Raw genomic sequence first — 21879 nt, 5'->3', positions numbered from 1 at the left:
CGATACTAATCTCTTAGCTGGACGTTATTCCAACCACTAACCCAGTTAACTCCACCACCCACCCCCCACCCCAACCTGATTCTCCTGCACCCAGTGGTTCCCCAGTTCCCGGGCAGCATGAAGGAAGATGGAGGCTCCCCGGGGAAGCCCAGCCTTGAGGGGAGGAGGCAGAACAAGGGAGCATGTGAATAAAATGGCATTCCTCCATGAACCAAGGAGTCTGGCCTCTACTGTTGCCGCTCTTTTCTCTCTGCACCCGGAAGCGCTTAGCCATTCTGGCCACCCTGTCAGGTTCAGCCAGACTGTCCTCCAAAGCCAGTCCCCTGAGCACCTCCTCATCAGACTGGAGTGTGCTGGAGCAAGAACACTCACGCTGACAACTGTTCAGTCCTCCTAGGAAAACAGCCTTTATTAAGCACAAAGTGCCAGACACTGTGCCCGGCACCCCATGGGCAATATTCCACAGAAGGCCACGATCCTGCAGGGGTGGTATCGACCTCATTTTTGCCAACGGGCCATCTGAGGCTCCAGGAGTTTCATAAATTTTCTCAAAGTTCTAAGCAAGTCAATGGATTCTTTGTTTTATTTTTGGGGGGTAACACCCGGCCCTGCTCTGGGTTTATTCCTGGCTCTGGCTCTGTACTCGGGAGTCACTCCTGGTGTGCTCGGGAGGCCAAATGGGATGCCGAGGATCAAACTGAGTCATCCGCATTCAGGGTAGGCACCCTACCCGATGTATTACTCTCCAGCCCCAAGTCAATGGATTCTCTAGGATTCCAGAGCCTTTGCTCATTTTACTGGCCATCCCATTTTCTTGCACTTTATCAGGGAAGAACTGGACCAAGGCAGTCAGCATTCCAGCCTGCTGGAAGCTTAAGGCCTTGTTGATGGCTTCCTTCTACCACTGTCTTCTACAGAGTAATAACTAGTGTTGGAAAGTTATCTCAGACAGGGAAGACATGGATGGAGTCAGGGGCTGACCCAGTGTCACGGAATCACACTGCCCAGAGAGAAGGAACACAGGACAGTGGTGACTAGAACTGGGTCATGGAGAAGCCCGAGGTCTATGTTGGAGGTTCAGCACCTGCAGAATGGCATGAGCAGACATTTGATTGAGGTGTTAGGACTCAGGGCGGGTGACATGACCAAGGAATGAAAGGGCAGGAGAGCCTGTCACTGAGGGCTTAGTATCCAAGCTCGTGTCTGCAGGTGAGCGGTCAGTGCTCCAAGTGGTATTTACGACAGAAGGAACTGTGTTTGCAGTTGTTTCTGTGGCCCAGTAGCCAGTGGCTGTGGAAGAGGCAGCTCCCGGTAAAGGGGTGGTGGCTGGGCTCCGGGGCCGACAGTGCATCCAGTTGAGGGCGATGTCTTTCGGGTAGCCTTTCTCCACTCGAAGCTGCCGATTGAGGCTCCAGTATTGTTTGCCCTTGAAGAAATAGACTCGGCCATCCCGCCAACTCATGGCTGCTGACGGCCGGTCTGGCACTCCTGTGAACAACTTCTTAATGGGTTTTGGGTAACTTCTGAAGTCAGTTTTGGCCAGTTCATCCCACTGCCAGTAACCAGAGCCCTAAAAGTGGGAAGGAGGAGAAGAAAGTGAAGGGAGGGGGCTGGAGCAATAGCACAACGGGGCGGGGAGGGCGTTTGCCTTGCATGCAGCCAACCCGGGTTCAATTCCCAGCATCCCATCTGGTCCCCTGAGCACTGCCAGGAGTAATTCCTGAGCACAAAGCCAGGAGTAACCCCTGAGCATTGCCAGGTGTGACCCAAAAAGCAAAAAAAAAAAAAGTGAAGGGAAAGTGTAGGGACCCTAAGAAGTCTCCCCCCAGCCCTCCTGAGCTGGAAAGCTCCCTGAAGTGCAACTCTGTACTTCTGTGTGAGGTAACCCCTGGGTTTGACCACATACCTTAAAGAGGAACACCTTCTTGTTGAGAGGCCAGTAGAGAGCTGCATCCAGGTTGGGTTCTACCTTATTCAGTCTCTTGGGGAAACCAGGGGCCATCTTGAAATTAATGTAGCGCCACACCTTGTCTCCTGAGAGCATGTAAAGGTGGTCATCTCTAGTTTTGGGTTCCTCCATACCACCCGCTCACCTTCTCTTTTATGGCTCACTGGGAGACGCCCAGGTAAGACCCTGTAACTTCATCCCCTTACCTTTATTTTTTTAATTAATTAATTAATTAATTTTGCTTTCTGGGTCACACTCAGTGATGCACAGGGATTACTCCTGTCTCATGCACTCAGAAATTACTCCTGCCAGTGCTCGGGAGACCATATGGGAGGCTGGGAATCAAACCCGGGTTGGCTGTGTGCAAGGCAAACACCCTACCCGCTATGCTATTTCTCCAGCCCCAATCTCCTTACCTTTAAAAAAGTGAATCCACTGTGTTCGGGGAGAGTAGACAGCAGCATCCAGATTTCCTGGGAGTCCCTCCCACAGGGCAGACACTCGGAACAAGGGACCCAGCCCCGAATCTGTCACCGTCCATACATAGTTTCCCTTGAAGGCATAGGTCTTGTCCCGGGGCCCTGAGAGCAAAGATGTGTCATCAAGTTCAAAAATGGGTCACGTGGTCAGCTGTGCCTCACATGCTTCTCATGTAAGGCCATGAATCTTATCCCCACACCGCACATCCCCCAAATAACAGCATTAATATGTGAGTCATTCAAAAAAGAAAAGCGGGTCAAATAAAGACCTATGATGTTCATGAGGTTTTCTCCAGCTGGCTGTGTTTCTGGGTATGTTTTAACAGTCCGTACAGGCTGGAGACAAAGGAAATACCTGCCTGGCGAAGCTGAATTAGGGAAAGCTACTTCCCGTGCCATAGGCCTGCTCTCATGGCTGGGACCCCCTAGTTGGGATCAAACCCCTGTTATTCCTATTGGCCTACCCTCGAGGTCAGTGGGCAGCCCCCACTGCCTGGAGGAAAGGGCCTCCACCAGCATCATGGGCCTCACCTAGCATTATGGCATCCAGTTCACCTCCGCAGGGGTCTGGCATAGGTCCGGGTTCTGTGGGCACTGGAGGTACAATGGGCGCTTCTGTCTCTTCCTCCTCCTCTTCTTCTTCTTCTAGCTCAGGCCTCTTCTTGCCTGCAAGGTAAGGCAGCACTGCCGAGGGAAAGAACTCAAAGCACTGGGCCCCCACCCTAATAAGTTCTAGTTAGAAGCCCCAGAGAGAGGAATGTGAGGGCGTTTCCCGTGAGGGTAAGCAAGACCGTCCTGGTATCAGTAGGAGACATGTTTTCATTTTGAGAGGCACCAGAACAGGGAAAGAAGGTTAATGGGTTGCGCACTCTTCATTCCTAAGAATGGGGTGTGTTGGGAGTAGGAAGAGACTTGCAAGGAAATATTAGACCCAAAAGAGTCAAAGAGAAACATTTCCTGAAAAGGCCTGGAACCTGGAGGGAGCGCCACAGGCTGAGCGTGTGGGCGGCCTGCGTTGGATTTCTTGACCTCTGAGCACACTGGGATTAACTCCCAACGCAGAGCCAAGAGTGGCCACCAAATCCATACACCCCGCCCTCCCCTACAAAAAAAAAAAAGGAAAAAGCCTGAAAAATTTGATGAGAGGAAGAAAAGGAAACCAAGCCATTTCCTTCCATGGGTGTTAGACCTGTCTCTCCAGGCTGGAAGGGATACTCGTCAGACTGAACATCCTCAGAGAGGAAATGAACAAACCGTAGAGAGCCTGGATCCCAGCCACGTCGTCCGGGTGCAGCCTGAAGTTGGGCCGGTAGCCAGCATAGACGGGCGCCATGAGGGCCTTGGTGTACCGGGAGTGCCCAAGACCCAGGGCGTGGCCGATTTCGTGGGCTGCAATGATGCGCAGGTTCACTCCCCAGTAGGTGCCCTCAGTCCAGAGCTCGTCTTCATCAAAGTGCACACTGCCCAGCTCTGGGATGTCGGCATGGGCCAGCACCCTCCCTGGACAAAAGCAGAGGTGGACAGGAAGGAGATGAGAGGCCATTTAACTGGAGCAGTCCTACCTGTCATAAACCCCCACCTCTCCAGGGTCTCCAAATTCCCCCAGCTACAATCACCACCTCTGAGGTGTCTCTCTCCTTTCAGATTCATCTTGCCTCTCCCGGGGAGGCCCCACACTCAGTTTCTGTGCCTCTCAGTCCAGCCCTCTCCAAGGTGTCTGTTTTGCCTTTTGTTCAGTTTTTAGGCTACACATAGGTTTTAGGCTCTGCACTCAGGAGTCTCTCCTGGTGGTGCACAGGGGGATGCATCCGGGATGCTGGGGATCGAACCCCAGTCGGCTGTGTGCAAGGCAAGTATCTTACCCTCAGTGCTATCTCTCTGGCCCCTCTGAGCTGTCTTATACGGAAGAATTGAAGTCAGGGGAAAGTTTCAAAGGGGAGGTGTGATAGTGCCCTGCAGAGGCGACCAACTGCTCCCCAGAGAAAGTCAGAAGGTGGTTTAGAGCGAGCACAGGGACAACGTGAACAGAAAAGGTCAAGGTGATAGTGCTCATCTCAGTGGTCTTGACCAGGCAGTCAAAAGGCAGTGCCTACCAGGCCCATCAAAGTTATTGGAGCAGTAGCGACTTTCGCGGCCGTGGAAGGAGAGTCGGATGTCAGCCCAGCCACCATGCACCTCCCGGAACGTCAGGGGGGCCACCCTGCTCCAGTACTGGAAGGCCTGAAGCAGGGCTGTCCTGGCTGTGGACGCTGGGAGGGTGGAGGGCAAATTCACGATGTGGAAGGTCAAGTGCTTCTTTCTCCAGCGGCCTGGTCATTGGAGCAGAGAAGAGATTAGAAGCACGATCCTTTCTGTCAGCTCAAAGAACCGCCCAAGCCAGGGTACTCAGCAAAGCTCTCTCATGACACCTTCAGAGAGGGGATTACCAGATAATCACTCAGTTCTGAGCTGATATAAACCGCCTTGATGCCGTCTAGATTTCAGAGTCATGCCCACTTCCTCTCTTTAGGCTTTGTTCTCACCTAGCAGAAGGTATTTGAGGGTCTTCTGGTTGAAGGGGTCCTCCAGGCCACAACGAGGCTGCCTCATGCGGGCTCTTGTGATGTCATCCAACTGACCCGAGACTGGTAGTTCAGATGCTTCCTGGAAAGCTCTGGAACGAGGGAGAGGGTTGAGTAAAGCAGGACAGGGAATCTGGAAGGTCCAGCGCTGGAGCAATAGTACAGTGTTTGCCTTGCATGCTGCCAAACCAAGTTCAATTCCCGGCATCCCATATGATTCCCCAAGTGCTGCCAAGAGTGATTCCTGAGCCAGGAGTAACCCCTGAGCACTGATGGCTGTGGCACTCCCTTCCACTCCCCCCAAATAAAATGGCACAGAGTCTCTGAAGCTGTTAGGGGCACTCCAGTGTCCTAGCCGTTGTTATTCTTGTTTTGGGGCCATATAGGGAATGCTTAGGGGCTACTCCTGGCTTGATGCTCAGGAGTCACTGCTGGCAGTGGAGCCCCTACAAACACTCCAGCCTATGATGCTATTTCTTTAGCTCAAATATCTAGTCCCCTTAACTGGAACTTTCTTTTTCTGTGGAAGTGGGGATGGAGCTGTGGGGATATTGGGCCATACCCAGCCATGCTCAGGGCTTACTCCTGACTCTAAGCTCAGGAATTTCTTCAAGACCCTGGGGATACTCCAAGTTGACCTCCCGATCTTTAGACTCTGCTTCTTCCCCTTACAGCAGTGCCCAGCATTTCTTTTCTCCAAGAAAGTGTTGCATGGAGCTGCCCTGTGCTGGTCAGTGTTCAGGAGACCCTCCCACCCCTGCTCCCTCCAGAGGGCTTGGTTCCCTCAGTCCTCCCCCTCTAGACTGGGTCTCCCTCTTGGTGCAGCTTGCTTTGATGCTCTGGGGTAATTTCATTCATCAGGCACTGAGGCACTGTGGATTTTCAAGGAAGTTCAAAACAGCTGAGAGCGGGAGGAAAGTGACCGATTAGATCCACATTATGAAAACTTCAAAATAGAAATTAACAAGTGCAGGCTGGAGCACTAGCACAGTGGGTAAGGCGTTTGCCTTGTATGCGGCCAACCCGAGTTCGATTCCCAGCATCCTATATGGTCCCCTGAGCACCACCAGGGGTGATTCCTGAGTGCAGAGCCAGGAGTAACCCCTGTGCATCGCTGGGTGTGACCCAAAAAGCAAAATAATAATAATAATAATAATTAACAAATACTGGGACTGGAGTGATAGTACAATGGGTAAGATTCTTGCTTCAGGTCAAACCCTAGCACCACATATGGTTCCCCTGAGCAACATCAGGAGTGATCCCTGAACACAGAGGCAGGAGTAAGTTGTGAACACTGCCAGGTGTAGTCTCAAACCAAATCATCATCATTGAAATAAAAGAGTTCTGCTGAAGAAATAGTACATAGGCATTTGCCTAGCATATGTCTGTGGCCACAACCCAGATTCCAATTGATACCACATATGGTGCAGCCCTGAGCACAGAGATAGGTGTGTGACCCAGAGCACTGCTGGGTGTGCTCCCCATCAAAAAAAAAAAAAACGAACCAAAGAAACAATGATGAATTAAACGTTTACCAAAGGCAATATCATGTGAACAACCCAAATCTAAGTTAATTCAACTAACTGGAGTTTGTTTCTCATATTTTTCTTGTCTTTTGGCGGGGTGATTAAGGTTGAGATCACACCTGGTGGTGCTGACAGGCAATTCTGGGCTCTCTGCTCCGTGCTCAGTTGACCACGTGCTGTGCTGGGGATCAAACCTGAGCCTCCCACGTGCAAAGTATACGCTCCAGTCATTCGATAGCTTCAGTCCCTCAAGTCAGTTTTACGTATAAATTATAACTCATGTGGGATGTGACTGAATATTTCCAGTCACAGTACAGGGTGTGGGATGGAGCCTGCAAAGGAGCACAAAGGAGCCAGGAAGATTCCGTGAATGTGTGCTGCATCCCCCTTGGCCCCTGTCTCATTGCCCGATGTTAGAGTCCCCTGACAAGGATTGAGCCAGGCTGAGGTGGGCCTGGGAAAGGAAAGGAAGAGGAGGAACAGGACCTTGTCAACTTGACCCTGAAGACACGTGCCTTATAACTTCTCACCTCAGAGCTTCTTTGATATCTTCTGGCCTGAAGTCTTCAGATCTTTCTAGAGGCTTCTGTAGGTACCCATATTGCAAGAGGTAATCCTATGATGAGGGTGGGCAGAAGAAAAGCTTAGCCTTCAGGCGAAGCTTCTAAATGACCTAACAAGTCCATGAAGCTAGTTGGGAATAGACTTAGAAGGACAGAAAGAGCCTCATCATGGGCTTGGGGAAGAGGGAGGGGGAGGAGGGGGAGCCGGGCAGAGTAGACCTCGGAGTAATGGAAGGAAGGGCAGGCAGATTGACGGCCAGGAAGAAGGCAACTGTGAAGACATACCCACCTCATCCCTCCCAGCCTGGGTCCCTCTTTCCGCAGTGGGGCACTCACCATTGCTGCCTCCTCTTCTGCAGGCCCCAGGGCCCGGCCTGAGACTGTCATGGGGAATAGGAAACCCAGCCAGAGGCACTGCCAGTTCATTGTCCCAGCAGGCAGGAGCTCCGCAGGCTGTCTATGCCCTCTCCCCTGCAGTTTCTGGAAGCTTAGAGGAGTAGGGTCTGGGGAGGAGGGCTCTTACCTCCAGTATTTTCACTCTCCAGCCCCTGATCCTCTTTATAGAACTTCAGCTAGGGGAGTTGGGGGGAGTGGCAGTGGAAGATGACTCAGCCCCCAGATATGTTGCAATTCACCATTAACCCCTGTCCTACCAGAGAGCAGAAGTTAAGAAGAGTCCCTAATTACTGTCCCGCCCATCCTCTGTTGGAAATGGGGAGAGCTGCACCTTGGCAGGATGAAAAGAATCTCCACAGAAACTGGAGACAAGGTCCTGGCCATACCCTGGACAACCAGCTGGACAATTCTGTGCCCCGGGACAGCCAGCTTCTTATCTTCTTCCTCAGTTCTCCTTTATCTGTTACAGGAGAGAGAAGTACAATAAAGCTACAAGATAGGACGTAGCTGGAGTTTTCTTGCATTTCAGAGAGAAGAACCCAGTGAGATGTCCATTTCTTTGCATCTAAGACAAAGTTGGAAATTTAAGTTCTTAAAGTCTACTTGTGTCTTTATTTTTTGGGGGGGTGTCACGCCCGGCGATGCTCGGGGGTTACTCCTGGCTCTGCACTCAGGAATTACTCCTGGCTGTGCTCAGAGGACCATATGGGATGCTGGGGATTGAACCCAGGTGAGCCGTACTTGTGTCTTTTTTTTTTTTTTTTTAGTTTTTATTAGTGACAAACCAAGAGGTACAGTTGTAGACTTACAAACTTTCGTGCTTGGGTTTTAGTTATACAATGATCAAGTACCCATTCCTCCACCAGTGCCCATTCTCCATCCACCACCACTAATCCCAGTATCCCTCCCCCCAATCCCCCCCATCCCACCCTGCCTCTGTGGCAGGGCATGCCCTTTTGTTCTCTCTCTCCTTTTGGGTGCTGTGGTTTGCAAAAGAGGAATTGAGTGGCAATCATGTTCAGTCTATAGTCTACTTTCAGCATGCATCTCCCATCCTGGGCAGATCTTCCCAATACCCTTTATTTGGTGCTCCCTTCTCTATCTGAGCTGCCTTTACCCCTAGAGGGTGATCTGGAAAAAACCTGAGTGCCCGAGAACAGATAGCTGGTTAAAGAAACTTTGGTACATCTACACAATGGAGTACTATGTAGCTGTTAGAAAGGATGAAGTCATAAAATTTGCATACAAGTGGTACTACATGGAAAGAATCATGCTAAGCGAAATGAGTCAGAAAGAGAGGGACAGACACAGAAAGATTGCATTCATCTGGGAACATAACGTAACAAAATAGGAGACCTAACACCCAAGAATAGCCAAGACACTTGAGTCTTTTTAATGAAAAAAAAAAAATTTTTTTTTTTTTCAGGGCTGGAGTGATAGTACTGCTTGACTTGCATGCAGCTGACTCAAGTTCGATCCCTGGCACTTCCTAAGATCTCCTGAGCACCTCTAGGAATGATCCCTGAGTGCAGTGTCAAGTATGACTCCTAGGAGTCACCCCACCCAGGAGTGACCCCACTAGGTCACTCGTGATTCCTGAGTGCAGAACCAGTAGTAAGCCCTGAGCAGCACGGGGTGTGGCCCAAAAATAAACAAAAAGTCTTTCTCCTCCCCCCACCCCACTCTCAGCCTTAATGAATCCAGGACATGGAGGTACCAGGTTGGGGGTGGGAAGGCAGGGTGTTAGAAGGACAGAAAAAGCAGAGGTCCTGGATAGAGCGTCCCTGCAGGGAGCTGGGGCCAGACTGAGGCTGGCTGGGCTGGCTGAGGCAAAGGAGTTCTAAGGGACAGTCAGGGGAGGGGCTAGGCTGGAAGTGCAGAGATGAGAAGGTGTGCTCAGGGAGAAAATTCCTGGTGTCCTCACCACTGGGTCCTTAGCTCCATCCTTCAGGCAACACTTAATAAATCTTTGAATAACTGGGGTGGGGCATGATGGGGCGCCAGCATTTAGAGAGAGCTCTAGAGACTGAATGCTATTTAAGAAGAAACACTCAGTTTGTTTGTTTGTTTTTGTTTTGAAGTCACACCCAGCAGTGCTCAGGGCTTACTCCCGGCTCTGTGCTCAGGGATCCCTCTTAGTGGAGTTCAGGGGATCTTTTTTTTTTCCTTTTTGGGTCACACCCAGAGATGCACAGGGGTTACTCCTGGCTCTGCACTCAGGAGTTACTCCTGGCGGTGCTCAGGGGACCATATGGGGTGCTGGGGGTCGAACTTGTGTTGGCCACGTGCAAGGCAAACGCCCTACCCACTGTGCTATCTCTCCAGCCCCATGGAGTTCAGGGGATCTTATGGGATGCTCGGGAATCAAACCTGGAACAGTTGCATGCAAGGCAAGTGTCCTAACGGCTCTATTATCGCTTTGGCCCCAAGAAACACTAAGATTTTATTGTAAAGGAGAGGATACAGAGAAACAGTACAGGAAGTAAGGTGCTTGCCTTCCCAGCAGCTGACCCTGCTTTGATCCCTGGCACAGGTGCAAAGCACACTGGGAGTAACCCCTGAAGTGCAGAGTCAAAATAGTATTAAGGGGTTGGAGCCATAGCACAGAAGGTAGGGCGTTTGCCTTGCACATGACCGACAGGGGTTTGATTCCCAGCATCCCATATGGTCCCTGAGCACCGCCAGGAGGAATTTCTGAGTGCAGAGCCAGGAGTAACCTCTGTGCATTGCTGGGTGTGACCCCCCCCCCAAAAAAAGACCGCTTGAGGTGGCAAACCCCCAAATAAAAACAAAACAAGCAAGAAACAATCAGGTCCAGAGATAGCTCAATGGGCTGGAACACAGGTTTTATAAGCACTTACCACCAATCGAGGAAATAAAAGTAAAGCAAATTTTTTTTTTAATTAAAAAGAATTTCCCCTCTCCCCCAGTGTTTCTATTTACTCAGGTTGAGGATAAACCACACCCAACAGTGCTCAGGGCTCTGTGCTCAGGAGTGTCCCATGGTGGTGCTCAGGGACCAGGCATTCAAACAGGGTTGGCACATGCAAGGCAAGTGCTCTTTGTACTAGCTCTTTGGCCCAGCATTTGTATTTTATCTCATCTAATTCCTCCCTCCACTGAGGGAAGAATTCTTCTGGTTATTTTCCATAAAAGAAAATGGAACGTCTGGGCCAGAGAGATGATGGGTAGGATGCTTGCCCTGCACACAGTCGGATGACCTGGGTTGGGTACCCAGCATTCCACATAGTCCCTCGAGCACCACCAGGTGTGACCCAAAAGCAAGCAAACAAACCGACCAAAAAATGGAAACGATGGAGGGTGGGACGGATGCTGGGACCCGTGGTGGTGGAGGATGGGCACTGGTGGAGGGATGGATACTTGATCATTGTATAACTGAAACCCAAGCACAAAAATTTATAAGTCTATAACTGTACCTCATGGTGTTTCACTAATAAAAAAAATTAAAAAAAGAAATATGTGAATAACCTCAATAAATTTGATGTATTAAATAAAAAAATGGAAACTCAGAGAGAGACATTTAAGGTGGAAACGGAGCACCCACTTGGTCAAGCTCTATGCCAATCCCTCTGCTACCTCCAGAACCCCAGGCACTCTCCAGGCAGCCCATTGACAGGGCACTTTGTTTTCTAAGTGGTTGGGACCCGCTGAAGTTATGCGTCATGTGACATCTGTGGTCCATCCAAGCACACAGAGAAGTTACTGAGTCCTTGTTCTCAGAAGGAACCCAACTCTGAATATTTCCCCACACCCCACTCTTAAAGGTTGGCAGCCTACAGGGGGCCCCTTCCCACCTCAGGGGAGACAGGGGGCAATTCTGACTCATGTCGGTAACCTCCCTGATGCTGGGTCTCCAGACCCACCCGACCTCTCAACAGGGCAACAATAGGGTGACTAAGTTCCATGGCCAGTGACAGGCAAGGAAAGACAGAGAGCCACCGACAGCTGCGTGACAGGCCCTCATCAAGGCACCCCACCCAGGAAATGATGACATTTGAGGACCAACTCCTGCTCAGCCCCCTGCAGGGCATTCTTTGCCCGCCCTTTTCCCTCTCCTTCCACCCCCATCCCCCGTCCCTTTTCTTTGATAACATGACATGTCTCCTTGAAAATCATATTTTAGGGCTTGGAGAGATAGTACAGTAAGTAGGACACTTGCCTTGCATGCGGCTGACCCAGGTTCGATCACTGGCATCCCATATTAAACCCAGAGCACTGCCAGGAGTAACTCCTGAGTATAGAGCCAGGAGTAAGCCCTGAGCATCACAAGGTGTGGCCCCCAAAATGAAAAGAAAACGTCATGAATTATCTTTGGTTTTTGAGCATCCTTGTAGGGGATGCTCCTAGCTCTGTGCTCAAAAGTAATTCCTAACAGTGTTTAGGGAACTATACAGGGCTGGAATTGAACCCAGGCCTCTTGTATACAAAACATATACTCAGCCCATTGAGCACTCTCTCTGGCCCCTGAAAACCATTGTTATTTTCTAACAGAAGTTTCCTAGGTTGTTTTTTTCTTTTCTGAATAAAACATATTCATTGCTCTTTGTAGTCATTTTGGAAAGTACCCAAATAAAGCAAGGATGAAAATTAAAACCACCGGTAAGTTCTACCCAGAAGAGACTCATTAGAACCGTTTTGAAGCACTTACTTGAACTTGCTCCTGGCTGATTCAGGGCCTGCTCTCCCTGCCCAGCCTCAGCTCTCAGACATTGCAGCTGGCACGGAAGGAAGACCAAGGGAAGAGGATGATGGGAGGAGTGAGTGCTGTGGGGGTACGCAGAGGAGGATACACAGACGGGAGCAATAGAAGGAGAATATCGGCTGGGATACAGTCTAATAACCGGAGCACGTTCTTTGCATGTGGGAGGACTGGGATCGATCCCTAGCACACAGAGTCCCCCAGCATCCTTGGGAATGACCCCCCAGTACAACCCAATAACCCAATGTGGAAGAAAGAAAGGAAGGAAGGAAGGAAGGAAGGAAGGAAGGAAGGAAGGAAGGGCAGGAGGGAAAAAAAGAGGAAGGAAGGAAGGAAGGAAGGAGAGAAACAGAGGAAGATGAAAGAAAGGAAGGAGGGAAGGAAGGAAGGAAGAAGAGAAACAGGAAGATGAAAGAAAGGAAGGAGGGAAGGAAGGAAAGAAGGAAGGAAGGAAGGAAGGAAGGAAGGAAGGAAGGAAGGAAGGAAGGAGGGAGGGAGGGAGGGAGGGAAGGAGGAAGGGAGGGAGAGAGGGAGGGAAGGAAGGAAGGAAGGAAGGAAGGAAGGAAGGAAGGAAGGAAGGAAGGAAGGAAGGAAAGGAAGGCAGGCACAGACTGTGAGGGCAGATTACTCCCTCTGCAGGCACCTCTAGTAAGCAAAGCAAAGAAGGGATGTATGTGTCGTGTGTCTTGTGTCTCAAGTGTCTTGCTGTGAGAGAGATGAGACATGGAGAGGGGGTTGTTTTCCCCCTGCGTGCTTGGCGTGGGGGCCACATCCAGTTGTGCTCAGGGCTTAATCCTGGCTCTGTTCTCAAGGATCACTCCGGGCAGGACAAAGGGGAACCTTACGCAGTGCCTGGTGCATAAGGACCACAAAGACAAAGCCTGGAATCCCGGGGCTTTCTCTCCAGCCTTTATTTTATTATTTTGCTTGATTGTTTCTTTTTCGGCCACTCCCAGCAGTGCTCAGGGTTTATTCCTTGCTCTGTGGTCAGGAATCCCTCCTGGAGGAGCTCAGGGAACCATATAGGATGCTGGGAATCGAACCCAGGTCAGCTGTGTGCCAGGCATCCCTCCTACCCGCTGTCTCCCTCACTCTGGCCTTTAAAGCCTTGGAAATGAAACCACTTTCTATGCCCTAAAGTGACGGCAAAGAAGACAGTAAAACAATAAAGAGCTGTCAAAGAGTCCTCATGTAAATCTCACCTGCAGAACTTGCTATTCTCACCTTTTTATAGAAGGAAACCAGTGTCTGTCTAATAAATTGCTTCAGGTCTCACAGCAGCAAGCCTCACACTGAAGCTATTATCTTCGCAGCCACCCCCGTTTCTATAGACACCCAAACAAAACCCCCTAGCGCCTGGAGCTGCCAGCTGCTAATGCAAGTACTGTGTGACTAACTCCATCCCACATGGCGTCATAACCACCCCCCCCCCCCCCCCCGACTCTGACCACTTCTTTTTCCTCCAAAATCTGTCATCTCTGACTGGGGGAGAGTGAGTATGAGTGAAGGGTTAGGACCTGTGTCTGCCTGTCCCCCCAAGAGAACTTGATTGCAGAAGAGTACAGGAATGTTTCCCCAGGAATTTTTGACTGTGGCGGGGGATGACACACGGAGCAGTGCTTGGGGACAGTTCAGTGCCAGGGATTGCAACGGGATCCCGCGTGCAAACTATGCCCTTCAGCCTTTCAGTCCTGGAGCTATATGATCCCCCAAGCAAAGCTGGCAGCTACCCTTTATTTGAGTGGGGGTGGGGTCACACCCAGCAAAGCACCGGGGTTCCTCCTGGCCCATACACTCAGGAATCACTCCTGGCGTTGCTCGGGGGACCATATGGGATGCTGGGAATTGAACCTGGGTCATCCGCGCGCAAGGCAAACGTCCTACCCGCTGTGCTATCGCTCCAGCCCCTGGCAGCTACATTTGAATGCAGAGCTAGCAGAAGGCACTGTACGGCCCAAAAAACAACTCTTAAAAAATTCATTTCCCCTCCCCTCCTCATGGTGGTTGTGGGACCAGAGGTCTCGCACTTGATTACTGTGCTCAACACTTGGTGCTCACGGGAGGGAGGGGGGCGGGGTGTGAACCCTTGTCATCATGGTGCTCCCACCTAGCTGAAGAGCTCCCCAGATACAGTTTGTTTCGGCTCCAGGGATCCTAAGGGCAGAGCTCCAGGCTCAGGTTCAGCATATATGGACAACCCTAGGGCTCAAACTCATGCCTCGCAAGGCTGCTACTTTTATCACTGAACATCGCCAGAGCCTTTTATTTATTTGTTTGTTTGCTTATTTATTTATTTATTTATTTTTGCTTTTTGGGTCACACCCGGCATTGCACGGGGGCTACTCCTGGCTCGTGCACTCAGGAGTTATACCTGGCAGTGCTCCGGGGACCGGATGGGATGCTGGAAATCAAAGCCAGGTCGGCCGTGTGCAAGGCCCTACTCGCTGTGCTATCGCTCCAGTCCTGCCAGAGCCTTTTAATTAAAACCTTTTAACTTGGGGGACAAAGCAATAGCACAGTAGACAGGGTGTCTGCCTTGCTCGAGGCTGACCCAGGTTCAATTCTCAGCATTCCATATGGTCCCCTGAGCTCTGCCGGGAATAATTCCTCAGTACAGAGCCAGGTGTAATCCCTGGGCATTGCCAGGTATGACCCAAACCCTTTTAAATTCAGCAGGGGCAAGTAGATTAAACCTTGGTTAGAGGAAAATTTCTTAATCAATATGTTTTAATTTGGGGGTTTATAGCCCCGTATGAAACACGTTCTCCCACTCTCTAAGCTATCTCCTTGGACCCCTGAGAATATTTTCTCTCTTTTTTGGCTTTTTGGCTTTTTTTGGTGTTTGTTCTTATTATGTTTGGAGACCGCACTTGGTGCTGCTCAGAACTTATTCCTGACTCTGCACTCAGGAGCCACTCAATTTTGGGATGCCAGGGATCAAACCTGAGTCAGCCACATGCAGAGCAAGTGCTTGACCCACTGTCTATCACTTCTTTTTTTTTTTTAATGTAGGAGTACTGCTATTTATTCAGTCACTGATTAGCTGATTGAATTGTGCATGAACTCCACCTTACTTTTTTTTTCATTTTTTATAATTTTATTTATTGAATCACCATGAGAGCAGTTACAAAGCTTTCGGGTCTAAGTCTCGGTCATACAATGAAACACCCGTACCTTCACCAGTGCCCATTCTCCACCCCCAACAACCGCAGTATACCCCCATCCACACCCTCCCCCTACCTGTGGGGCAGATGATTTCCACATTACTCTCTCTCTACTTTGAACACATTCAATATTTTGACACCAGACCCACCATTATTATTTGAGATTTTACCCCATCACTAGGATCTGCTGAAAAGGCAACAGTGGACAATTTGTGTTCTATTGCTAGTTATGATTAACATATGATGTCGCGTGGCTGCAGTAGGGCCATGTGATTTTGAAATTCCGAAATTTTAACACTTAAATCTGGAGGGATTTTTGCCAAAAGCCACTGGGTTTCAAGATTTGCTCCTGAGTCTCTGGGATCATGGCTGTTGAGCAGCTTGATCAGGAGCCAGAGAGGCCGTTTGTGGGCGATGACTTGGGGTCTCGTTGGGGTGGGGAGGACAGGCCTGGCTCCACCCCCATCCCGTGAGGCCCAACAAGTTTCATCACTGCGGGCCCAGACCTGACTGTCCACTGGCCTCTGGAGGATGATGTCCACCGAGCTGCCAGGGGGAAGCAGGCGGAGGGACAGCACCCCTTCCCCCCTGGGGTGACCCGGCGACAGTAACCTACTGTGTGGTCCGGACGCATTTCTGCCAAAAACCGCTGGGTTTCAAGATTTGTTTCTGAGTCTTTGGGATCATGGCCGTTAAGCAGTTTGATCAGGGGCCAGAGAGACTGTTCGTGGGTGATGACTTGGGGTCTCGTTGGGGTGGGGAGGACAGGCCCGGCCCCCCCCATCCCGTGAGGCCCAAAATGTCTTGTCACTGCGGTCCCAGACCTAACTGTCCAGTGGCCTCTGGAGGATGATGGCCACTGAGCCACCAAGGGGGAGCAGGCAGAGGGACAACACCCCTCCCCCCTGGGATGGCCCGGCGACAGTAACGTACTGTGGGGTCCGGACGCATTTCTGCCAGAAGCCGCTGGGTTTCAAGATTTGTTTCTGAGTCTCTGGGATCAAGGTCATTAAGCAGCTTCATAAGGAGCCAGAGAGGCCATTCGTGGGAGATGACTTTCGGTCTCGTTGTGGTGGGGAGGACAGAACCGGCTCCACCCCCATCCCGGGAGGCCCTGCATGTCTCATCACTGGGGGCCCAAACTTGACTGTCCAGTGGCCTCTGAAGGATGGTGGCCACTGGGCCACCAGGGGGAACAGGCCAAGGCACAAACCCTATTCCCACCTGGGTTGGCCCAGCACCGGTGACCTACTGCAGGGACCAGACGCATTTCTGCCAAAATCCGTTGGGTTTCAAGATTTGTTACTGAGTCTCTGGGATCATGGCCATTAAGCAGTTCAATCAGGAACCAGAGAGGCCTTGCCTCCAATTATATAACTGAGCTGGAGGTGGTTTGTGGGTGTGTTTCCCACACACCTAACTTTTGGCCGTTTACTTTCTTGGTAAACTTTGCCCCAAGTTTTGGGGTCTGGCCAAAGGCACAGCAGCAATTTTGGGGTATCTGGAAGTCTGAAGGTGCCATCAGGCTGCTGATGCACTCGCCTCACAGGTACAGATAGACCTGCAGGCGGCACCATACCCCCATGTCTATCACTTTTGTCCAAGAATATTTTCTAATGTTCAAGGACTGGTTGGGAAGTTGGGAGGGGGAAATGGTATGGACGGAAAGCAAAGGTTTACAGGGGTCTCTAAGCTCAGGAGGCCCCAATCTCTAAACTGTCTCCCATCCCCCTGACAACCACTTTTAACTCACGGAGGGGGTCTGAAAAGTTTCACATCCTGTTTCATAAAGGGCAAGTCCAGGGTCCAAAGCTGGACCGTGGAGGTGAGAAAAACCTTACATTAGGCCCTAGTGAGGGGCCCGTCAAGCAACAACCCAGAAAAAATGTGGGATAAATGTCTTAGCCTCTGGCCTATTTTCCCCCTCAAAGCCCTTCACTAGTCAGAGATAACTTTCCCTGGCTGAAGGGATTTCAGTTCGCTGAGCTGTTACCCTGGAAACCTCTGTTTTTCAGAGAGCCAGAGGGCCACTCTGCGCCCCCCCCCCCCCCCCCCCGCCTCCGGCACACACACACACACACACACACACACACACACACACACACAGAGGCCTTTAATTAGTCATGAGTTCCTAGAAGCCAGATGGGAAACCACAGTCAGGCTTATGTGCAGCTGGAATTGGTTTGTGACCAGGGAAGGGGCGGGGCTTGGGGATGGCTCCGGGCCCTGGAGCAGCACAATCTGTTCTCAGGATGCCCCCAACTTCCTCAACCCCCATCCCAGACACTTCCTGGCATTCCCACTCACCCTTTACCCCTCAGACACGCACCTCTTCAGTCACTGGCCTGAAATGACTCAGTTGAGAGGACAAAAGCAAATCTAGGAGCTTTCAGTTCCCATCAAAGGATGAAGGAGACAGACCATGATGTGCCTACCTTCTCCAAATCATGGGAGGGGAAAAAAAAGTGTCAGGCTACTGGACTTCCCCTGGGAGAGTGCCAGAAACTGCTGCCGTTGGTGCCCTGACTGGGCCCAACACCAGAGGGCTGCAAAAAGGCTCCATTCCAGCGTCTGGAAGCAGCAGGGGTATGGAGGAAAAGAACTGGGCACTTTCAGCCTTTGGGTGGAGAGAGAGGAGAATAAAATGCTAATGCCAGAGAGTGTTGCTCCTTCTGGGAGTTGCAGCCTTTAACAAAAACACAAAAGCTAATCTTTCTTGTCTCCCCCAAGGAGGATGCGGGGCAGGTTGGCCTTCTATCCTCACTCTGTAACTCAAGATTTGTTCTAGTGCGTGGAGACCATCACTAGACTGCAAAGTCTGTACTTGTTTGGCTTCGTTTTGTGTTGGCAAAAGGGATTTTCGAGGGGGTGGATGAGGGAAGAGGCCCAGCACTGACTTCCCCTTTGGAAGAGTGTCCTGATTAGAGCGGGCAAGTGGACCTGGATAAGGCCCAGTTCTGATCCCCCAGGCCAGCCACTGTGGAAGGCTGCCCTGCCTGGAGGGGGTCTGTAGTCTCCGCATCCACTCTTTCATCCTTACTTGCTTAAGAAGGGTAGAAGGTGTTCACGACTTGCTTTGCGTGTGTGCATGTGTGTGTGTGTGTGTGTGTGTGTGTGTGTGTGTGAATTGTGTGTGAATTCATCATTTGGGAATGAGAGAAGATTACTACTGTACACAAGTACCATGCACAGAGAGAGGGGAAAAAAAGAGCAAAAGGATTTTAGCGCCAAAGAGGCACCATTCCAGCTTGAGTCTGAGCTGCCTGCAGCTTTGGCAGTGAGTACCTCCCCTCAGCTGTGAAAGAGGTGTTTGAAATGAGAAATAGAAAGAGAAAACTGAAAAAGAAGACTGCTGGGCCAGAGGAAGACCGAATTCTCAGATTGGAAGGTGTTCCCCAGGCCTAGAGCCACTCTGGCTAATACTCAGTCTATAAGTGCTCACCTCAGGGGTTCTTGGGCCCAGTTGTGCTGCTCAGGTCTGCTAGAGCTGGGGGGTGGGGGGGACGGGCACTAGGGCCACCCTAGATACATTCAATATCAGGGATCTCCAATCTTTTTTTTTTCTTTTTGGGTCACACCCGGCGATGCTCAGGGGTTACTCCTGGCTTTGCACTCAGGAATCACTCCTGGCAGTGCTCAGGGGACCATATGGGAATCAAACCCGGGTCGGCAGCATGCAAGGCAAATGCCCTACCCACTGTGCTATTGCTCCAGTCCCTGTTCAATATTTTGTACTGTCTCCCCGCCCTTGTATTCTCAGATTTTTGTTTGTTTTGTTTATTGTTTTTGGACCATTCCTAGTGATACTCAGAGTTATTCCTGGCTCTGCATTCAGGAATTACTCCTGGCAGTGCTTGGGGGCCATATGGGATTTCAGGGATCGAGACTAGGTTGGCCATGTGCAAGGCAAATGTCCTACCTGCTGTACTATTGCTCCAGCCCCTCTCAGATTTTTTAATCCAGAAGCTATTCCTAGCAGGCTGTGTGTGCCTGCTATTGACCGCTGTAGTGCACATGTGTGTGTGTGTGTGTGTGTGTGTGTGTGTGTGGTTTTCATTTTTTTTTTTGCTTTCTGGGGTCACATCCGGCAATGCACAGGGGTTACTCCTGGCTCTGCACTCAGGAATCACTCCTGGCAGTGCTCAGGGGACCATATGGGATGCTGGGAATCGAACCCAGGTCGGCCACGTGCAAGGCAGACGCCTTACCCACTGTGCTATTGCTCCAGCCCCTCATTTGGTTTGTTTTTGTAGTGCTATGGAAGGAACCCTGGGCTGATGAGGCCAGACAGTATGTGTTGCTTTATTATAGGAGTGATACTTTCTTATTATTAAAAAATATATACATAAATAAAGCCCAGGAAACTGAGGCATTGAGTAATAAACAGTGTCGGGCTCTGTTCATTACTCAAGATCACCATTCTGCCCCCAGATCAGAGGAAGGGGAAGAGAAAGTGGGAGGCTGCCAGCCACCCTGGCTTGGCTCTGCTCAGCCCTGGTCCTAAACGATACACACAAAAAAGGATGCCAGGAATCCCAGACTTAGAGCCTGCTTTGCACGTCTGAGGTTGCTGAGACTTCAGTTTGACCACTAGCCCAAGTGCGACCCCTACAGCTCTGCTGTTTGAATGCCCCTACAGCACAGCAGAATGCTGGGGGCGGAGAGGTAAGAGTGGGAAGGGAATGGTCCTTGCACAGGGCTGACACCCAGCATGCCACATGGTCCACTGAGCACTTCCAGGCATGATCCCTGAGCATAGAGCAAGGGTTAATCCCTAAGCAAAGTCAAATATGACCCCCCTCAAATAAACAAACATAAAAAGAAACTGTGTGCTCACCAGGACACCACAACCACATGTGAATGTACACCACAACTATGTGATCCTTGGGAAGCTTTGCAATCAAGTGTACAAGTGTAATGAGCCAAACAGAAACAACCATAGCAATAAAGGAAAAGGGGAGGGAGGAAAAAAGGAAGTTAGACATTGATGGTGAGAGAGAAGTGCTCTGGGAGATCTTTGGAAAAGAAGAGCTGGAACAGGAAGAAGAAGAATCATCTGGGGGTCGGAGAGTTAGTAAAATGGGGAAGGCACTTGCCTAGCACTCAGATGACCCAAATTTGATCCCCGGCATCCCATAAAGTCCCCCAAGCTACACCCAGGAGTGATCCCTGAGCACTTCCAGGTGTGGTCCCCTAACTAAAAAATAATAAGAAGAAAAACTACCTGATAGTCTGCCACAAAGTTGTCACTGTTCCCTCACCACCCATCCTTTATGAAGGGATTTCTGAGGCAAGAAGAGAAGCAAATGAAAAGGTCCCCCTGCCAAAAAAAAAAAAAAATGCCTTCTGGAGCTTCTGCCTAGTTCCAGAAGGCATTCTTGTTCTTGGTTATCTGTAAACAGAGATAGGCTGACTAATGCCCCACAATCATGTTCTTATCCCTGGAACCTGAGAGTATTATCTTCCAAGGTAAAACGGCTTTATTGGAATGATTAACGAATGGTACAGTGAAGAGATTATCCTGGATTATGGCCGTGAATGAACTTGGGGTAATCATAAAGGGAGGCAGGAGGATCAGAGAGACAAGTCTGTCAGAAGTAGAGGTTATAAAGAGGTGAAATCATAAACCAAGAAATGAAGCCAACCTTGAGAAGCTGGAACTGGCCTGGCAGATCCTCCCCAGAGACGCCAGAAGGAGCACAGCCCTGTCAACACCTTCGTTTTAGCCAGTCACATGCATTGTGGACTTCTGACCTTAAAATCCCTGGGATAATAAATGTGCTGAGGTTTACACAGCTAAGCCACTGTAGCTATGGTCACTTTTTAACAACCGGAATAGGAAACTACTATAAACACTTATTTATAAGAAATTCTCTCTTCTGTCCTTTCTGCCCCTCTTTCTTTTGAGTTCAAATTTGCTTCTGCAACTTGCAACCAGTGATCCTTAATTCATAAGAAAATTTAAATAGAAGTCAGACAGTTTGATCCTCAGTATCCCTTATGGTCCTTTGAGCACTGCCAGGAATGATCCCTGAGCACAGAGTCAGGAGTAAGCCCTGAGCACCATCCAGTGTGGCCCAAAAACAAAAGAAAAAAGAGAGATAATCAAAATATTCTTTCTTCGATAAGAATTTACAGTCTTTCCTCTTCTTTCTTTCTTTCTTTCTTTCTTTCTCTTTCTTTCTTTTTCTTCCCTCCTTCCTCCCTCCCTTTCTCTCTCTTTCTTCCCTCCTCCCTCCCCCCTCCCTTTCTCTCTTTCTCTTTCTTTCTTTCTTTTTCTCTCTTTTCTTCTTTCTTTCTTTCTTTCTTTCTTTCTTTCTTTCTTTCTTTCTTTTTTTGGGGGCCACACCCAGTAGTGCCCAGGGCTTTCTCCTCAAAAGCTCTCAGGAATCACTCATTGAGAGCTCAGGGGACCATATGGGATGCTGGGGATCGAATCCAGGTTGGCCATGTGCAAGGCAAGAGCCCTACCTGCTGTTCTATCACTCTAACCCTGACTTAATCATTTTTTAAAATAATTTA

General features: G+C 50.1%; 1 protein-coding gene across 2 annotated transcripts; it reads right to left on the bottom strand.

Annotated features, from left to right (window-relative positions):
* Window positions 1–415: 415 nt before the first annotated feature.
* On the bottom strand, window positions 416–21107 carry MMP19 (matrix metallopeptidase 19). Of its 2 annotated transcripts, none has more exons than XM_056120034.1 (11): window positions 21003–21107; window positions 7805–7933; window positions 7414–7726; window positions 7045–7130; window positions 4950–5080; window positions 4521–4736; window positions 3682–3927; window positions 2959–3093; window positions 2365–2529; window positions 1907–2034; window positions 416–1570 (listed from the first exon to the last, which is right to left on the bottom strand). In XM_056120034.1, the coding sequence occupies exons 3-11, from the start codon at window positions 7501–7503 to the stop codon at window positions 1121–1123; spliced, it is 1647 nt and encodes a 548-aa protein (XP_055976009.1). In that variant the 5' UTR covers window positions 7504–7726; window positions 7805–7933; window positions 21003–21107; the 3' UTR covers window positions 416–1120. The 2 variants fall into 2 exon arrangements, with proteins under 2 accessions (XP_055976009.1, XP_055976010.1); XM_056120035.1 differs by having other exon boundaries at window positions 418–1570; window positions 7601–7726.
* Between the last annotated feature and the right edge of the window lie 772 nt (window positions 21108–21879).

Source organism: Sorex fumeus, unplaced genomic scaffold, assembly GCF_029834395.1.
Source record: "Sorex fumeus unplaced genomic scaffold, SorFum_2.1 ptg000042l, whole genome shotgun sequence".
Classification (NCBI taxonomy): domain Eukaryota; kingdom Metazoa; phylum Chordata; class Mammalia; order Eulipotyphla; family Soricidae; genus Sorex; species Sorex fumeus.
This window is presented reverse-complemented; position numbering and strand designations above follow the sequence as displayed.